Below are 15,289 nucleotides of genomic sequence, written 5' to 3'. Positions count from 1 at the left end.
GTCTCCTGGGATACCTCCATGTCTGTAGGCCCACTCCCAGGCCCTTATCGATTGTTTGGTAGAAGTCAATACGCCTGGCTAAATCCGGCATAGTGCGGCGGGGCTAAATGGAAGGAAGCGAAGAGGGAGAGGAAGGCGGGATTGTTCGATCTCAACCCACTTTGGGCACCCTGTGGCGATTCCCATGCTTGGAAGTGGGCCAGCTGCGCTGCTATTTGGTATTTGCGGAGGTCTGGCACCCCTAGTCCTCCCAGTTTCGTGCTGGCCATCATAGTTCTCCGAGGGATCCGAGCCTTCTAGCCCCTCCAGATAAAGTCAATCATTTTCCTTTGGAGCCGCTGTAGGGGGGGAAGAGGGGTTAAGGTTGGGAGGGAGGTGCAGGCATCGAGGAACCGGGGGAGGAGGTTCATTTTGCATGTTGTGATGCGGCCCAACAGAGAGATCTCCTGCGTTTGCCAACGGGTAAGGTCCTTTTCCAATTCCTCAAAGAGAGGGGGGAAGTTTGCCTGGTAGACTTTTGTTTGGTGGGCGGGGATCTGGACCCCCAAGTATGGGATAGATTGGGTGCTCCAATGGAACGTGCTTTGCTTCTCCAGGGCTTCCCTCTCGCCTGGGCCCAGGCGCACTCCGAGAGCCATTGATTTTTGGAAATAAATGGTGAATCTTGCTACGTTCCCGAAACCATGGATTTCGGTCAGGGCCGCACTCGTGGAAGCCTTAATGTTTGTGATGGTTAACAACACATCATCTGCGTAGAGAGCAATTTTATGTTGAGCAGAGCCAATCTGCGGGCCACTGATCCGAGGGTTTCAGCGGATTCACTGGGCCAACGGTTCCATGGCCAAGGCAAAGATCAGGGGGGGATAGTGGGCATCCCTGTGTCGTTCCGCATGTGAGAGGGATTGGGTCTGATAGGCGGCCATTAACTCTCAGCTGGGTCTTAGGGGCTTGGTAGTTCGCTAGGACCATTTTCTTGAAGGTCGGGCCAAAGCTGAAAGCCTCGAGGGTGAGGCGCAGATAATCCCCTTTGTCAAAAGCTTTGGTTGCATCCAGCGCCAGCAGGGCAGGTTGTTGGGTGTCCTGGCTGGCGACCTCTATTAGGTCTAGTGCTGTGCGAATGTTGTCTTTTGTTGCTCTGTGGTTTATAAACCCAGTTTGATCCGGGTCTATAATGCTTGGAAGAATAGGTGCAAAGCGATTGGCCAGAATCTTGGAGTATATATTGCCGTCCAAGTTCAATAGAGGGGTCTGTACGAGCTATTGACTTGGGGATCCTTTCCAGGCTTGAGAATGAGGACTGTGATGGACTCCTGCAGAGTTGGAGTGACAGTTCCAGCGGCCGCGAATGAGTTGAGTTTGGGGGGACACTAATTGGGGGCGGAAGAGTTTATAGAATCGGGTGGAGAACCCACCTGGGCCTGGGGCTCTAGGTTTCAAGCTTTTTATGGCTACCTCCACTTCCTCATTTGTGATGGGCGATTCAAGTTCTTCTCTCGCTGCGGGAGTCAGGAGTGGGAGAGCCGCCTCTTGGATGTAGGCCCGCTGCTCGTTTAGGTCCCTCGGGACTGCCGTCATTATCTCTGACTGGTGGGCTACTGCTAGGCGTAACTTCTCATGATCCACATAATGGACCACCCCCTGTGAGTCGTGGAGGCCTAGGATGGTGTTTCTTTTCTTCCCTTTGGCCAGCTTGTTTACCAGCAGCTTGTTAGCTTTGTTATTATGGACATAGTACCATTGTTTGGTTCTGGTTAGTAGGTTTGCTGTGGCGTCGTCATAGTGCGCCTCGTCCCTCTTCCTTGCCATCTGTAGGACCCTGTAAGATTTCGGGGACCAGCCCTTTCGTTTGTGAGTGGCCTCGGCTTCACGGACTTCTGCTTCCAAAATAGCGTGGGTCGCCTGCTTTTGTTTGTGGAAAGCTGCGCCTTGGGCAATCAATTCCCCTCGAAGCACAGTTTTCATGGCGTCCCAGGTATTGGCTGGGGAGGTGTCCTTGTCGCGGTTTTCAGCGAAGAAGTTTTTTATTGTTCTGGCGAACAAGTCTCTTACTGCCATGTCATCCAAAACACCCCCACCTTCACCTCCTTCCGCTCTTCCCTTAAATCTCTCCTCCTCCATTCTCCTCCCTGAATCACCTCCCCCCTCCTGCTTCCCCCCTCTCCTCCCTATTCTTCCCCCAACTATCGCCCCTCTCACCCTCCCCATCCCTCCTCCTACCATTTTTCACCACTCCCCTCCCATCCACTCCCTCTCCCGAACCTAACTCCCTCAGTTAATTGCTCTTTTCATTGTTTAGTCGACTGATTCATAATGTATTTGCTTCTACTGTTATTGGTTGTTTATGTAATTTGTTGTTTAATTGTACAGCGCTTTGGCATAAAGCGCTCAATAAATCAATAAATACAAATACAAATACAAAATAAGGTCGTATAAGTTCCACCGGCGACGAGGAGGAGGGTCTGGGTTGTGGGCTCGCAAGGTGAGTGAGACTGGAGCGTGGTCCGAGTGGATCCGGGGGCCAATAGTAACGTTGTCTGTGAAGGCCAGATTCTGGGGGGAGGCCAGCAGCAAGTCGATTCTAGAGAAGGTGCGGTGCACATACGAATAGAAGGTGAAGTCTTTCTCTTCCGGAGATAGCACTCTCCAGGTGTCGACAACATTCAGCGTACGGAACAGATGGAGCAGGACTTTTGCCAACTTCAGGTCCCTGGATGTTGGAGGGCGGGATCTATCTTTGAGGGGATCCGGGGCCCCGTTAAAGTCTCTTCCGATGACGACTTGCCCTTCAATGAATGGGAGGAGGGACTCTTCTAGGTCTTGATAGATCCCTTCCTGGTGCTTGTTCGGGGCGTAGGCCGAGATGAGGGTATAGAGTTGGCCAAAGATGATGCATTTGATTGCGATAAAGTGACCCTCCCGGCATCGTAGCGAGTCTAGGACCTGGGGGTCCAGGTCTTTTGCGAAGAGAATGGCAGTGCCTCCCTTCTTGGTGCCGTTGGATGCCAGAAATTGTAGGGGGAAAAGTCTGCTTCGCAGGCGGGATAAGTACGCCGGGATTAGATAAGTTTCTTGCAGGAAAGCGATTGAGGTCCCATCATCTTGTAGCCTTTGCAGGATGGTTTTCCTCTTCGGAGGAGAGTTTAGGCCCCTGACATTCAGAGTGGTAAACTTTAGTTTTAGATGCAGAGGATGGCTCTCTGGGTTCTTTGGCCGTGGGAGGGAGGGTTGGGGGGTGGTCAAATCAGCCACAGCTGTGAGGGGTTAGCTGCTTTGGGCTCTCCTGTGGCTGAGGGTTTTTAAATAGTCTCCAACGGGAGATGCGAACTTCCAACATCGGCCTCCAACGGAAGGTCCCAACTGTGACCAGGGGGACCGATTTTGTTCTGATCGGACTGATTGCTGTTCCTATTAGTGGTCAGTCATCCTGGGCCTGACTGTCTCGTGCATCGTACTCATTCTCTTTGTGTTCAGCTACTTGACTAACTTCTCCAGGCATCCCTTGCCCAAATGACCATTCTTTCCATCTCTATTTAGCTTTCCATTCCCCACATCAACTTGCTCTGTGTCAAGCTCATTGGGAACGCACATTTCATGACGATATGCCTTTTTTCGACCATACAAGTTATCTAGACGAGGGCGTTCCTTTATCCTGGTTTCTTAATCTCAAACGAACAAGCTCGGGGTTTGGTTTTACCTCCACCCCACCACCTGTGATATTTTGCTTAAACCCAGTACCTCTGGACAAACCCTGTCTTACATCTAAGACACAGTGGCCTATTTGTCCTTGAAATGTTGGCCTGCAGGGCTCATTAGTAAATAAACCATTCTGTTAGTTATAGATGATGATTTCACAATAAAAAGCCATAGAATACATCATTTTGTTCCTCTTTTGAAGCAGGACAATTGTCGAACAATTATGGTGATTGGTGGGGAGTAGTAAGCGAGGATTGCCTATTTAGCTTTGAAAGATAATACATTACTTTAGATGGGCAAGTTACCTTTTATAGTCAATTCCTTCCCTAGAAAATAAATCAGTGAAAGTATGAGGAGAGTAGCAAAGATTGAGGCTTTACCTTAGGATTCCTGAGGGGATTATTTTCCTAGTTGAGGACTTGAGCTAGCTATTCATGCCGATTAATAATCACAGATGGTATGATGTGGCCACATTGCCGAAGAGTGCTGCGATGGGGGCATTCTGTCTTGTACAATGCCTTGTACAATAAGTCATTTTTAAAAAAAGGTAACCTTCAAGAAATATTAGGTCACAACTGTGCATAAACTGATACTGTCAGTTTTGAATGCACTACATTAAATTCCTGAAAGTGGGTGGCATTAGCTCATTAAAGGGTGGTTACTCTCCAAAAATAAATGTTTACATGTATCTTTCATAAAAAATATAAACCGGGCTGTTGGAAGTGCATTGTGTTAGACACCAGTGGAACCTACATAGTATAAATATTGAAGGCCTACTTTGACTGAAGCAGTGCCGATCTCATCTTGTGCCATGCTCGGTCATCCCACATCTATGGCCATAGAATTTCTTTTCTGTAGTCTATGCTTTTTGGGCTTTTGACGCTGTTTATGGAAGCCTTTTTTTCCCCACTGGTTTTGATTTGTTCCCACAGCTCTCATAGCTGAAGAACTACAGAGAAGTATGAGAAGAGTTAAGAAAGATCAATGCTTTCTGGTCAAAATGTTTTTTCAATCCTAAGCAACACACCTCTGTTCCAAAAGCACTGAGCATCACTAAAACAAATTCCAGCCCAATGTGATCCATCTGCCACATACTTTTTTTGTATTTCACAAGTCAAAGCCATGACAATGGACCAATCCATTGCCTCCTCCTTTGCAAGTGAAGATTTTATGTTTGTGAGAATTCCCTTTTTAAAAAGATGTAATTAATCTTGATTTTTCTTATTGTTTTAGGTTGCTGCATGTGAGCTTTTGCACAGTCTGGTTATTTTCATGTTGGGTAAATCCACTCAGATACCTGAAGGACTCGAAGGTTCCCCGCCAATGTATCAACTATACAAACGAACATTCCCTATACTGCTTCGACTGGCCTGTGACGTAGATCAGGTAAACGCAGCATTATTAAACATTGATAAATCCAGTTCAACCTGATACTATTTTAAATATCTAATTTTGATTTAATGCCATGGCTCAAGCAAGTCTTGCAAATTATGCCGTGTGTACCAAGTTGTACGTGTTGTCCGTTATTGAGTCATATGTGGTGTTCTGTGCAATGTTCATTAGGTGGGAGTGTTTTTTAACTTTTTCAATTAATCCCTTTTAGATTTTATTAATGAAGTGTCCATATGTTACTCTAACTTTTTCTATGTTCCAATTGCTTTTTAATGCTTGGTGTCTTATAACTAGTTAACTTGTGTCTGCAAGTTCACAATTAAATATTCTTATGTCCTGTAGCTTTCCATCCATAGTCTTTTTACTTCAGTACACAAGGTAGTAAGAATGAAGCATTTCGTGGAAAGCATAGGGAACTGGAGGCCTCTGCTCAGGCCCCCCTGTGCATGTCAGCTGTATTTGCCCCCTTAATTGAATGCACATTTTCAAACCAAACTCCTAGTTCTCGCCTTGCACTGTGTAAATGTTCTGTGCAGAACTGTAGTCTGCTTAAACATTGTTTAGGGGATTGGCTTTAGTAATGGATCCCTTTTTCCATGTATGTATCCATCAGCTTCCTCTCTGGTGCTTTTTTGGCTTGGTACACCTCGTGATTCGGCTGAAAATGGTGCTGGGATTGTCCTTCACTATTTTCTCAAGCTCATCCACACCCTTTTTCTCTTTTACCTTGCACCCCAGTATTATTGGCTAAGTGGCATCATCTTTGAGTGCAACTCTGCTGTTTTAGGCTTTTAATCACAGTTTTTGCCGTTACATGGAGGGCCTCGATGCCAGGCCTTCTCTGACTTTAAAATTCTTTTTAGTGAGCAAGCAGACGCGAAGTAAACCTTTTTTTCTGCAACTCGCCAGATTTGGGGAATTTGTTAATTCCAGATGTACTCTTACTGCTACTTTAGACACTGCCCATATATGTAAGCTACCTCCAGGTGCCTTTACAGCCTTTCTTCATAGGTTTCTCCAAACTCCTGTCTGGAGTGTCAGAATTCCACTGTCTGCTGAGAGTCGTATTCAGGGTTTGCTTTCAGAAGCCGTCCAAAGGCCTCTGCTTCTAAATGTAGAGAGAACTATACACTTTGGACCTAGCGAACACGGCCCTGATGTATTGTGGTGTTCACCTGTAGCTGTTTTGATGAATCTGATGATGTCATCACTCCTTTCCTGGCGGTGACCTCCCTCCCATGTGGCTAGGAGATGGCAGCCACTACCTGATCCTGACCCTCGGGCAGCTGTATGAGGGAGGATAACAAGGGGGGAGACCACCTCCGGCGGAAGCACCATGGCTTGATCAGATGAGACATTGTATCCCCTATTTCTTCTGAGGATATCCTATCCATACATATTGCCTTAATGGCATAGTGTTACACCTCCCCACGTCCACCCAGGAAGAATATTGAAAACCATGTCTTCATATCTGTATGCAAAACATCAAAAACGGACTTGCCCTTGAAAACCACTAAGAACGTTTGCCCAAACTTTATGTAAGTCGCTAAGAATGGACTTTCATTCGCATAAGCACGAGAATACTGGGATGAGGAAGAGGGATTGAGTAATAGAGATCACCCAAGAACATCAAAATCATGTGAGGTTAGTCGCTATGTTGCGGGAACCTTTTTGACAAATTGGAAAAGAGCCAATTCAATACTGAGACTGTTGAATTTTTAGGTTTTGCAATTTCCCCTAAGGATTTAGAGATGGATGAGAAAAGAAGTTCAGGCTGTAAGAGACTGGCCTTCTCCTACTTGAATTAGGCTTTGCCAATTTATACAGAAGGTTTTTCACAAATCATCCCACCAATTAGAAAGCTTTTGAGAAAAGGAGTGACATTTATTTGGAGCAAGGAGGCAAAAGAAGCTCTTAATATTCTGAAGAAAAAATGTATCTCTGGTCCAATTTTAGAGCACCATGATCCGGGTAAACCTTTTTTCATTGAAACAGATGCATCGAATTTGGCTATGGGGGCAGTTTTGGCACAGCGACATGATTCAACGGATCAGCTGCGTCCAGTGGCTTATTTTTCCAGAACATTTTCTGTGGCAGAATGCAACTACACTATTCTGGACAAAGAATTGCTTGCTATAAAACTGGCGTTTGGAGAATGGTGTCATTACCCGATGGGAACTCGTCGTACTGCGACGGTGCTCACAGATCACATGAATCTGCTTTTCCTAAAATCAGCTAAAACTTTGACACAGACAATTGCGCTTGTCTTTGTTTTTTGTTGATTTTGATTTCATCGTGACTTTCAGACCAGGGAAATTAAATGGAAAGGCAGATGAAATCTCCAGGCAGAGTCCAGGGAGTGAACAAAAGATGGAGTTATGTCCTAAGCCATTAATCTCTGAAGATCATTTTGTATCTGCCAACACCTTTAAGTATGAGACCTTGATCCAAGAAGTTCAACGAAGCAGGTCTTTGGAGCAAATGGAAGTTTGGGAATGTCAAGATAGAGCCCGGTCGATTGTTGAGGGCGTTCCTAGGGTGGATACCGGGTTATTTCTTCCAAATGAACTTTTGTGAGAAAGGGTTTTAAGAGAATGTCACGATTCCATTTTGATTGGTCATCCGGGTTTTCAGAAAACATTGGAACTTGTTCAGAGACATTTTTGGTGGAAGACCATGAGGGAAGATACTCTAAATTATGTGAATGAAGCTTGTGCTAGGTCATAATCTGCAGTTGGGAAACAAGCAGGTTTGTTGGAGCCTTTACCCATTCCGCCTTTGCATAATATGTCTCTTGATTTCATTGTGGATTTACCAGGAGATCAAGGGTGTTGTAATGTCCTGGTCCTGGTCCTGGTGGTGGTGGTGGATTGTCTTACTTAGGAAAGTCACTTTATTCCTATCAAGGCTGAGGCTACTGCGACAAATTTGGCACAACTATTTTTTCAAGAGATAGTTGGTTTACATGGATTGCCTAGTCGGGTGATTTCAGATCGAGGGTTGCAATTTATTTCCAAATTTTGGTCAGCATTTTGCAAACATCTTGGGATAGAGATTCAATTGTCTTCAGGCTAGCATCCCTGAAACCAATGGTCAAGTTGAGGGAGTTAATCAAGTATTAGAGAAGTATTTGCAGTGTTTTTGGCAAGAGGGTCAGAGTTGTGTTGATTTATTATGGTTGTAATTGGTTATTTATTTATTGTAATTGTAATTGGGTATTTATAATGTGCATAATACCCAGACGTCTCTAAGCGCGGACCCGGGGATCGAACCTGTGTTGCTCTGCGTCGTCTTGCTTCCAAGGCGAGCGCGTTGCCGCTGAGCTATCCTCCCGAGACATGCTATCCTCCCGAGGTTGACAGAGTTTGCGTATAATAACTCTAGGAAGGATTCTACCTCCATGTATCCGTGTTTCCTTGGGGAAGAATTGGGAGAGGAACCTTCAAATCCAGCCGTTGAAGAGAGATTGCAATTTATGAAGAAGGTTTGGAGAAAGTGGCTAACGCCTTACTGCAAAGTAATATTGATTATAAGAAATTTGCTGACAAAAAGCTAAAGGATAATCCTCAATATTGTGAAGGGGATCTGGTTTGGTTGTCCACGATTGACTGATAAATTTAATTAAAAATTCCTTACTAAGCTAGGCCCTGATGTCACGGTTTAAAGAAGGGGGTACTGTCAGGTCTGGTTCTGATCATTAGTTTAGTTTTCTGTTTTGACCTGTTTAAATATAATTCGTTTTTTATTTTAAAATGATTTAAACAATTCATTCTTTTGGAAGTTTAGGAAAGTAAACACAAGTTGGTTTGGGCCTTAACTATTCTTTTTGCACTGATTGGTGCAAATTGTCTCTTGACGACTTAGTTGGCATTATAAACTGCCTTTCATCATCCTGAGAAGATCAGGAAGGTCCTATTTAATGTATGCTGCAGTGTTTAGGCCAAGTGACTGTGTACTACTCTTTGAAGAGTCTAAATAAGAAGAATTGCCTGACCAGCCTGTGTGGGACAAGACATCCTGAGTAACTGGTGGAAGCGCAGCGTTTTTGTAGAAAGCAGCAAAAGATTTCCTCTGAGAAAAGAAGACAAACCTTCAGTGGCTGTAAACATATTTATTTCTAGTTTAGGTAACTAGTTTAGGTACTTAGCTTTTGATTTCAAGTTTAAGCCACTGGCGATTTCTAGCTCTGCAAGAAGAAACGGTTTATGAATTCCTGTTAAGGGATTGAGAAGTGTATAACACACGCTTCTTCTTAAATCAAGTGCGCATGTCTAAGTTAAGTCGTGTTTCAAATGTGCGATTTACTGTCCTCTGAGGGTGTGTCAAAACTGAAGGATTATAATACTGATTAGTCTCTGGGTGACTGTTGACCAAGTTCGATTAGCAAAGACTCATGCCGGTATGTTTTTGATGGCATTGAACTGTAATATTTTTTGTTCCCTCTGTGAACTCTGTTTCAATTTGAATTCCGGCAAAGGCGCATGCGCGAGACTGAAACCGCTACGTTTTGTCTCGTGTTTCAGCCTGACTTAGATTCCAAACAGCGGTCTGGCGCGTAAGCACCCCAAGAAAGTGTTTTTACTTAAAATAAAGTCACAGCATCGTTAATAGACCACGCGCAGACGCAATGAGAGACAGTAGCACAGTCTGCTTTTCTGTGTTGAACAAGAGAGCACAGTTGGCAGAATTCGTAACTGAGCTAAAATATATTACATTGTTTCATTAGTTCAGCCACAGGTCAAGGAACTAACCTTAGTTCCAGAGTAACTATTACCAGCAAGGTCTTTCTTTAAAGATAAAGGAGTGACTTCAAGTGTTTTTGTGACCAATTTGAGAAGAGGTCATTTCTAAGTTCCTTCAAGCAAGAAAATAAAGTTCAATCACCTTAAGTTGAGAATTAGTAAATTCTTCAAAGAAAAGAATATAAGAAAATACATTTCTGTTCAGTAAAAGACTTCTAAAGTATTTGAATTACTTTCTAATCCTCTTTGCTGATCGCTGAGGATAACCGGTATAACTTGTTCTTGGGATGGGGGAATGAAGGAATAATGAATGATAGTAACTTCTTGTTTACTCACTTCCTGCAGATTGGTGCCTTTAACTGAAGACCAGCATCTGTGTTCACCACTTCCCCTTTCCCTTAAAGAGGTGGGGATGTCAGCTGTTACTCATTTCAGTTGTTGACCACACTTTTCTGAGGGACTGCAGGGTTCAGCATCTTCCGCAGACAAGAGCTTCAGGACCGGACAGTGTCATAGAGGTGACATACAAATATTAATTCAAAACAATGCGAAAGAAGTAAAGGCAGAGAGAAAATAGCTCAGGGGCTCCTGGAGAGGGCTCTATTTCCCAAAGTAGAAGAAATCAAAACCACCGATAAAACTGAGGGGAAGTGACGGCTTTGAAAAGGCAGGCGCAGATTCCCCAACTACATCCAAGGTGTAAAGACTGGAGGGGGTTTCTGTATTTCTCTCCTCTATACAGTTAGGGTATAAGCGCAGAGCACCCCAGCCAAGGTTCTCATTTGGTAACTTTGGACGAGCAGCCAGGCTGAGACTCTCAGGAGGTGACGCAGGCTGGTTTCTTAAGTACAGTGAATCCTTGTGCCACCCCACGTAGGAATATCCACACGCTGTTATATGCTAACAGTCCTTTTATTACTACCATCAAGGTTTAGATAAATAAGGTACAGGCAAATATGTACATCAGTAAATGACATACTTTGTGCCCAGGCAACACTATCCTAATAATAGCAAATATATACACATCTATGTGGGACCACAATATTCTTTAAATTCAATTTAGAATGGACTAACTGCTGACAGTAATTAAAAAGCATAGGAATCATAAAGCATTGGATAATTGTATAGACCTTACTGTAGAAAGGCAGGATAGATTAGGAACATTAGCAGAAAGTAAGTGCCAAAGACGAGTATGCTCGTCCTTTTTGCATAGACTTGCATAATAGCATGGCACTTACGGGGTTAAAGTAAATTGGCAATACTGTGTGAGTATCCCCACCTGAGAAACCTGTAAGGGAAAGATTAAAGTGTACTTTATCTTGTCTTTTGCAGCCCAGTCCAAATGTGTTCAATAATGCTCTGCTTCTTTTTCTACCGGACCCACTACCCCAAAGTACCTGGGCAGCCACAGGAGAACAGGATCCAAGACAAATCCTGGACCCTTGAGGATGGAAGATTCTCTTCCTCATCACAGTACCTTAGGTGCCTTGGAAGGCGAAGTGGTGTCGTTTTTTGGCCTTTATCGATGAGACCCCTCAAGGATGGACCCCCTTTGGAAAAGGGAGTCGCTGGGACGTCGATGGTCAGAATAAAGAGGAAACAAAGCAGTGTTGGAAAGGCCGTACTTTCGGTCTTCGTGGTGGTCTCCGTTGGTGGGTTGTTGCTCCGGCTGTGGATGCCCTACAAATGTGAAACCTGCTGTGGACCTTGACAAGGCCTGGCTGAAGAAAGGACACTGGGTGGCCTTGGATGGCCTTCGGTGGCGATGGGTGAAGTGGCAGAATCAGGTGTCGGGTTATGGGATTTTGTGGTGTACTGCCTTTCGGTTCTTCAGTGCTGTAGCCTCAGCACGGACCTTCGGGATGGCTTCTGGCGACCTGGACACAACCACTGGACTGGACTGCGGACCTTCACCAAGTCTGGACACTCGGGATGTTGTCTTCAGGTTTTGGTGGTGGGAAACCCACTGGCGGACACGCCACTGCAGGGAGCGACCCTGGACCTTCTCCAGTGTGGACAAGTGGACAGATGTCATGGCAGGGATGCCCCGTGAAGTATTCTTCAGAGTTTTGGAACTTTCATAACTCTGGCTGTCAAGCAGCACTATGCCAAGGTTACCCCTTCTTCTGGGTGATACTCGGCAACCGGGGTTCCAGCGGTCAAGAACACTTCTGTGGACACTGGACGACACAATTAAAATTCTTGGCTTCAAGAGGTTCAAGCACTCCTCTTCTGGACCCACGAATATCCCTTCTCCAGACGGCAGGCACAGAGGACTGGCTCCCAGGACACTTCGGGTGAAGAGCAGCAGTTGCACAATGTTCGCTCATAGCTCGGTAAGAGGTTGTCTATCCAGGTCCTGTCTGGTTCTGTCCTTCAGTCAGCACAGCAGTTTTCGGATTCGGTGAAGAAATGCAGCCGCAGACTTCTTCCTCCAACTGGAGTCGGCTATTCACCAGAAACCAGTTCCCCTCAACAGAAAATGTGGATTGGGTGCTACTCCCCAGCCTTTCATTGCACCACACTGCATTCATTCCAGTTTCAATCAGGGCTGGCTCAGGGATTGTGTCACACAACCAAAACCAGACACTCACATCCTAGAATGCATATTGACTACTCACTCCATTCAGGTAGGCTCCACCCGAAGGGTGTACCCACAGCAAGCAGCCCCTGAGAAGGCTCCAGCCAGTCTGGCCGGAGGCAGCCCCAGAGCCATATATTGTCCTTTAACCCAACAACCGTTCAGGGGAAGGAAACAGAGCCAGGGCTTCTCAGGACTTTGAGAAGCAGGGCGGTACGGTTCCATGTAATAATGTCCCCTAAAAAATATCGCCATGCAAAAATATTGCCATGCAAAAATATCACCAAAAAATGCCTGTTTTTTGTGGGGACATTATTGCGTGGAACATGCGGGGGACACCCCTGCAACCCCCAAACCCTTTTTTGTTCTCTTTTTTGGCTGCCCCTGTCCCTATATATATGGTCACCCATATAATATCGCCACTACCTTTTCCTGGCGATATTATATACGGCGACCATATATATGGTGATAATATTACCTGATACCGGCGGTACAGCAAAGAAAACCAAGAAGCCACCAGTGGCCATCTTGCTTTTGGGTAGGAATGCATTGATTCCCATGGCAGGGCCTGAGTATCACAAAAATGAAGGCTACCCAGAGCCACTATCAAATCAGCATGTAGTTGCCACCAGCCCATACCCTGCTCTGTGGGCAACACACAGGTGCCCAAGAACATGCACTACGGGTACAGGGTTGTACCCGTACCCATGGGTTTCCCAAGGGTATCCCATGGGCATTTGTCCACCAAGAACAAAATGAGCTGCACTTCCAGGGGGCCAGACTGGCCTCTCCTGGGCAGAACATAAGCCCAACACACAGGTTAAGGAGGTACAGGACAATGAGGCTCTGTCCCTCTAATTCATTTCCAGCATCACATCAACATTTAACCGGCGGGAATTCACAAGGTTCGCAGCTCACATGGAGTTCAAAAACCAAAAGATGATGCCAATATGGCCACAGGCAAACTGAATGGCAGAAAGATTCATGGTCAGCATTAAGAGGACCAGAGAACAAGCAATCATCGACAAAATCCCAATGCAGCAAGTGCTGTTGCAGATGCTGTGCCACTATCGGAATACGCCACATGAGGACAAAGGAAACATGCCAAGAGAGCTCATGGGGAAATAGAAACCGGGGACCTGACTGATACAACTGGAAAACATACACAAGCGAGGAAGATAAAGAAATGTGTCGGAGACAAGGAAAAGAAACGCAGAAACCAAAGAGTGGACAGCCAGGAAGAGACGGGCAAAGAACTAGCAATTGGAGAAGAGGTGATAGTAAGGCAAAAACAGCAGAAAAAGACAGATTTAAGATGCACAATGGAACCTCTCACGATAATAAGCACAAAGGTGGTTAATTGTAAGGTCTTCCATCTCCCTGTGAAGTTTTGTAACTGCCAAAGCGAGCAGTATGTAAGCTAGTTGTTATTAAATAGAACGGTGTAAGGAAGGGATCATCTAGCAGAAGATATTGGAGCAGTGGCCACATTTGGTTGCGGAAAAAGTGTCGGAGAAGGGACAAGTGTGACACTAATCTGTTTCTAAATGTATTATGGGGTCCACATTTCTTGACTGGGTCCCTGCAACTCCCACAGCCTGCATTCAGATTACAACATTGTACTCCCCATTTTATTTGGCAGTCCAAAGAAAGTGGCATAGAGGCAGGAGTAAAATTCTGCACGCTTCAATGTGATTGGTCGTGGGCAACTCTCTTCAACGATCACTGTAAAGTATGGTTGAGGTTTAGAAAGGAATCTAGCTGTACGGCTCCATGGGGCCAAATATTTTGAGTGCTTGGATGCTTAAGAAGGTGACCGGTGTCGGAAGCAATTTTTGGGATACCTTTGCCTGCCAAGCAGTGGGCACCCTGGTGGTTAGGAAGAGGGTGGTATGGTGGCAATGGACAGAAGTCGAAGGGCCCTAAGCACAGGCCCTGAACCCTTTTTTTGTTAAGAGGTAGACATGAGAACGGATGTGCTGGACCTGTAGGGGGAGAAAGCTTGCACTGCTGGCATTGTAAGTACTGGGAAAAGGAGTAGAGCACTAGAATATATAGATCACTGCGCTGATCATGATGATTAAGGTGGGACCTGCTGCTGGTGAGAGGCTCTTTAGAGACTGTGCTCTTCCGAAGTGGGTTTTTGGTAAGAGCCCCTTCACCCGGTTGCTGGAATACTGAGAACGATGGTTGTGATGTGACATGAATTGTCAGGTAATAACTGAGGAGTCTTGCCACTTGTTTCACAGATATGACAGTGATTTATTACACACTTAAAGTCGGCACGTGTTTCGCCCCGACATGGGTCTTTTTCAAGGTGTGTGTATTGTACGGGAAAATTTTGTGGCACATGGATAGCTTCAGTAAGTGCTCTTGTTGGATAATCTGTCAGGCCAGTAGGGCCTGAGCACAAAGATGAGCGGTTTCAGCGTTCTTTCGAAAGATCAGTATTCCAGCGACCGGGTGAACGGGGCGCTCACCAAAAACCCACTGCTGCTATCTCTGTTGGTTTGATTGTGTGATGAATGCTTGTGGTTGTGAATTGTGGGCTACTGTAGTAGGGAGGTTTCCCTTGCTGTTGCATCTGCAGTATTTGCCTTGTGGTTTGGTACCCTGCATTTCTAATGTGCATGATGGACCTATTTGGCTGCCTGCTGCTCGTCATGTGCCGTGCAAGTGAAGCTTGCACTGCTGCCTGTACCGTACCCATTCTGTGGCTGGGAGTCTTCAATTGCTTGTGCAGCGCCTCTTGTATGAGGTACACTTGCACTGCTTCTAGCTGCGCTGTGTGGTTGCGGTGGAGGTTGGTGCACTGTAGGAATGATGCAGGAATGAAACCGGCACATGCAGCATGTGATCTACCGGTTCTGTAGATCGGGCG

At 45.6% G+C, this 15,289-nt stretch overlaps 1 protein-coding gene across 1 annotated transcript in view; it reads left to right on the top strand.

The window, feature by feature from the left end:
• The window catches only part of PRKDC (protein kinase, DNA-activated, catalytic subunit), a 3,362,625-nt gene that overhangs the window by 729,340 nt on the left and 2,617,996 nt on the right, over window positions 1–15,289 (top strand). Inside the window, exon 25 of the mRNA XM_069621025.1 lies at window positions 4,927–5,079. Within this exon, the coding sequence (XP_069477126.1) occupies window positions 4,927–5,079 (153 nt within the window). The remainder of the gene's footprint in view (window positions 1–4,926; window positions 5,080–15,289) is intronic.

The sequence above is a fragment of the Ambystoma mexicanum genome, chromosome 5q (assembly GCF_040938575.1).
Source record: "Ambystoma mexicanum isolate Mex_15411 chromosome 5q, UKY_AmexF1_1, whole genome shotgun sequence".
NCBI classification, from domain to species: domain Eukaryota; kingdom Metazoa; phylum Chordata; class Amphibia; order Caudata; family Ambystomatidae; genus Ambystoma; species Ambystoma mexicanum.
This window is presented reverse-complemented; position numbering and strand designations above follow the sequence as displayed.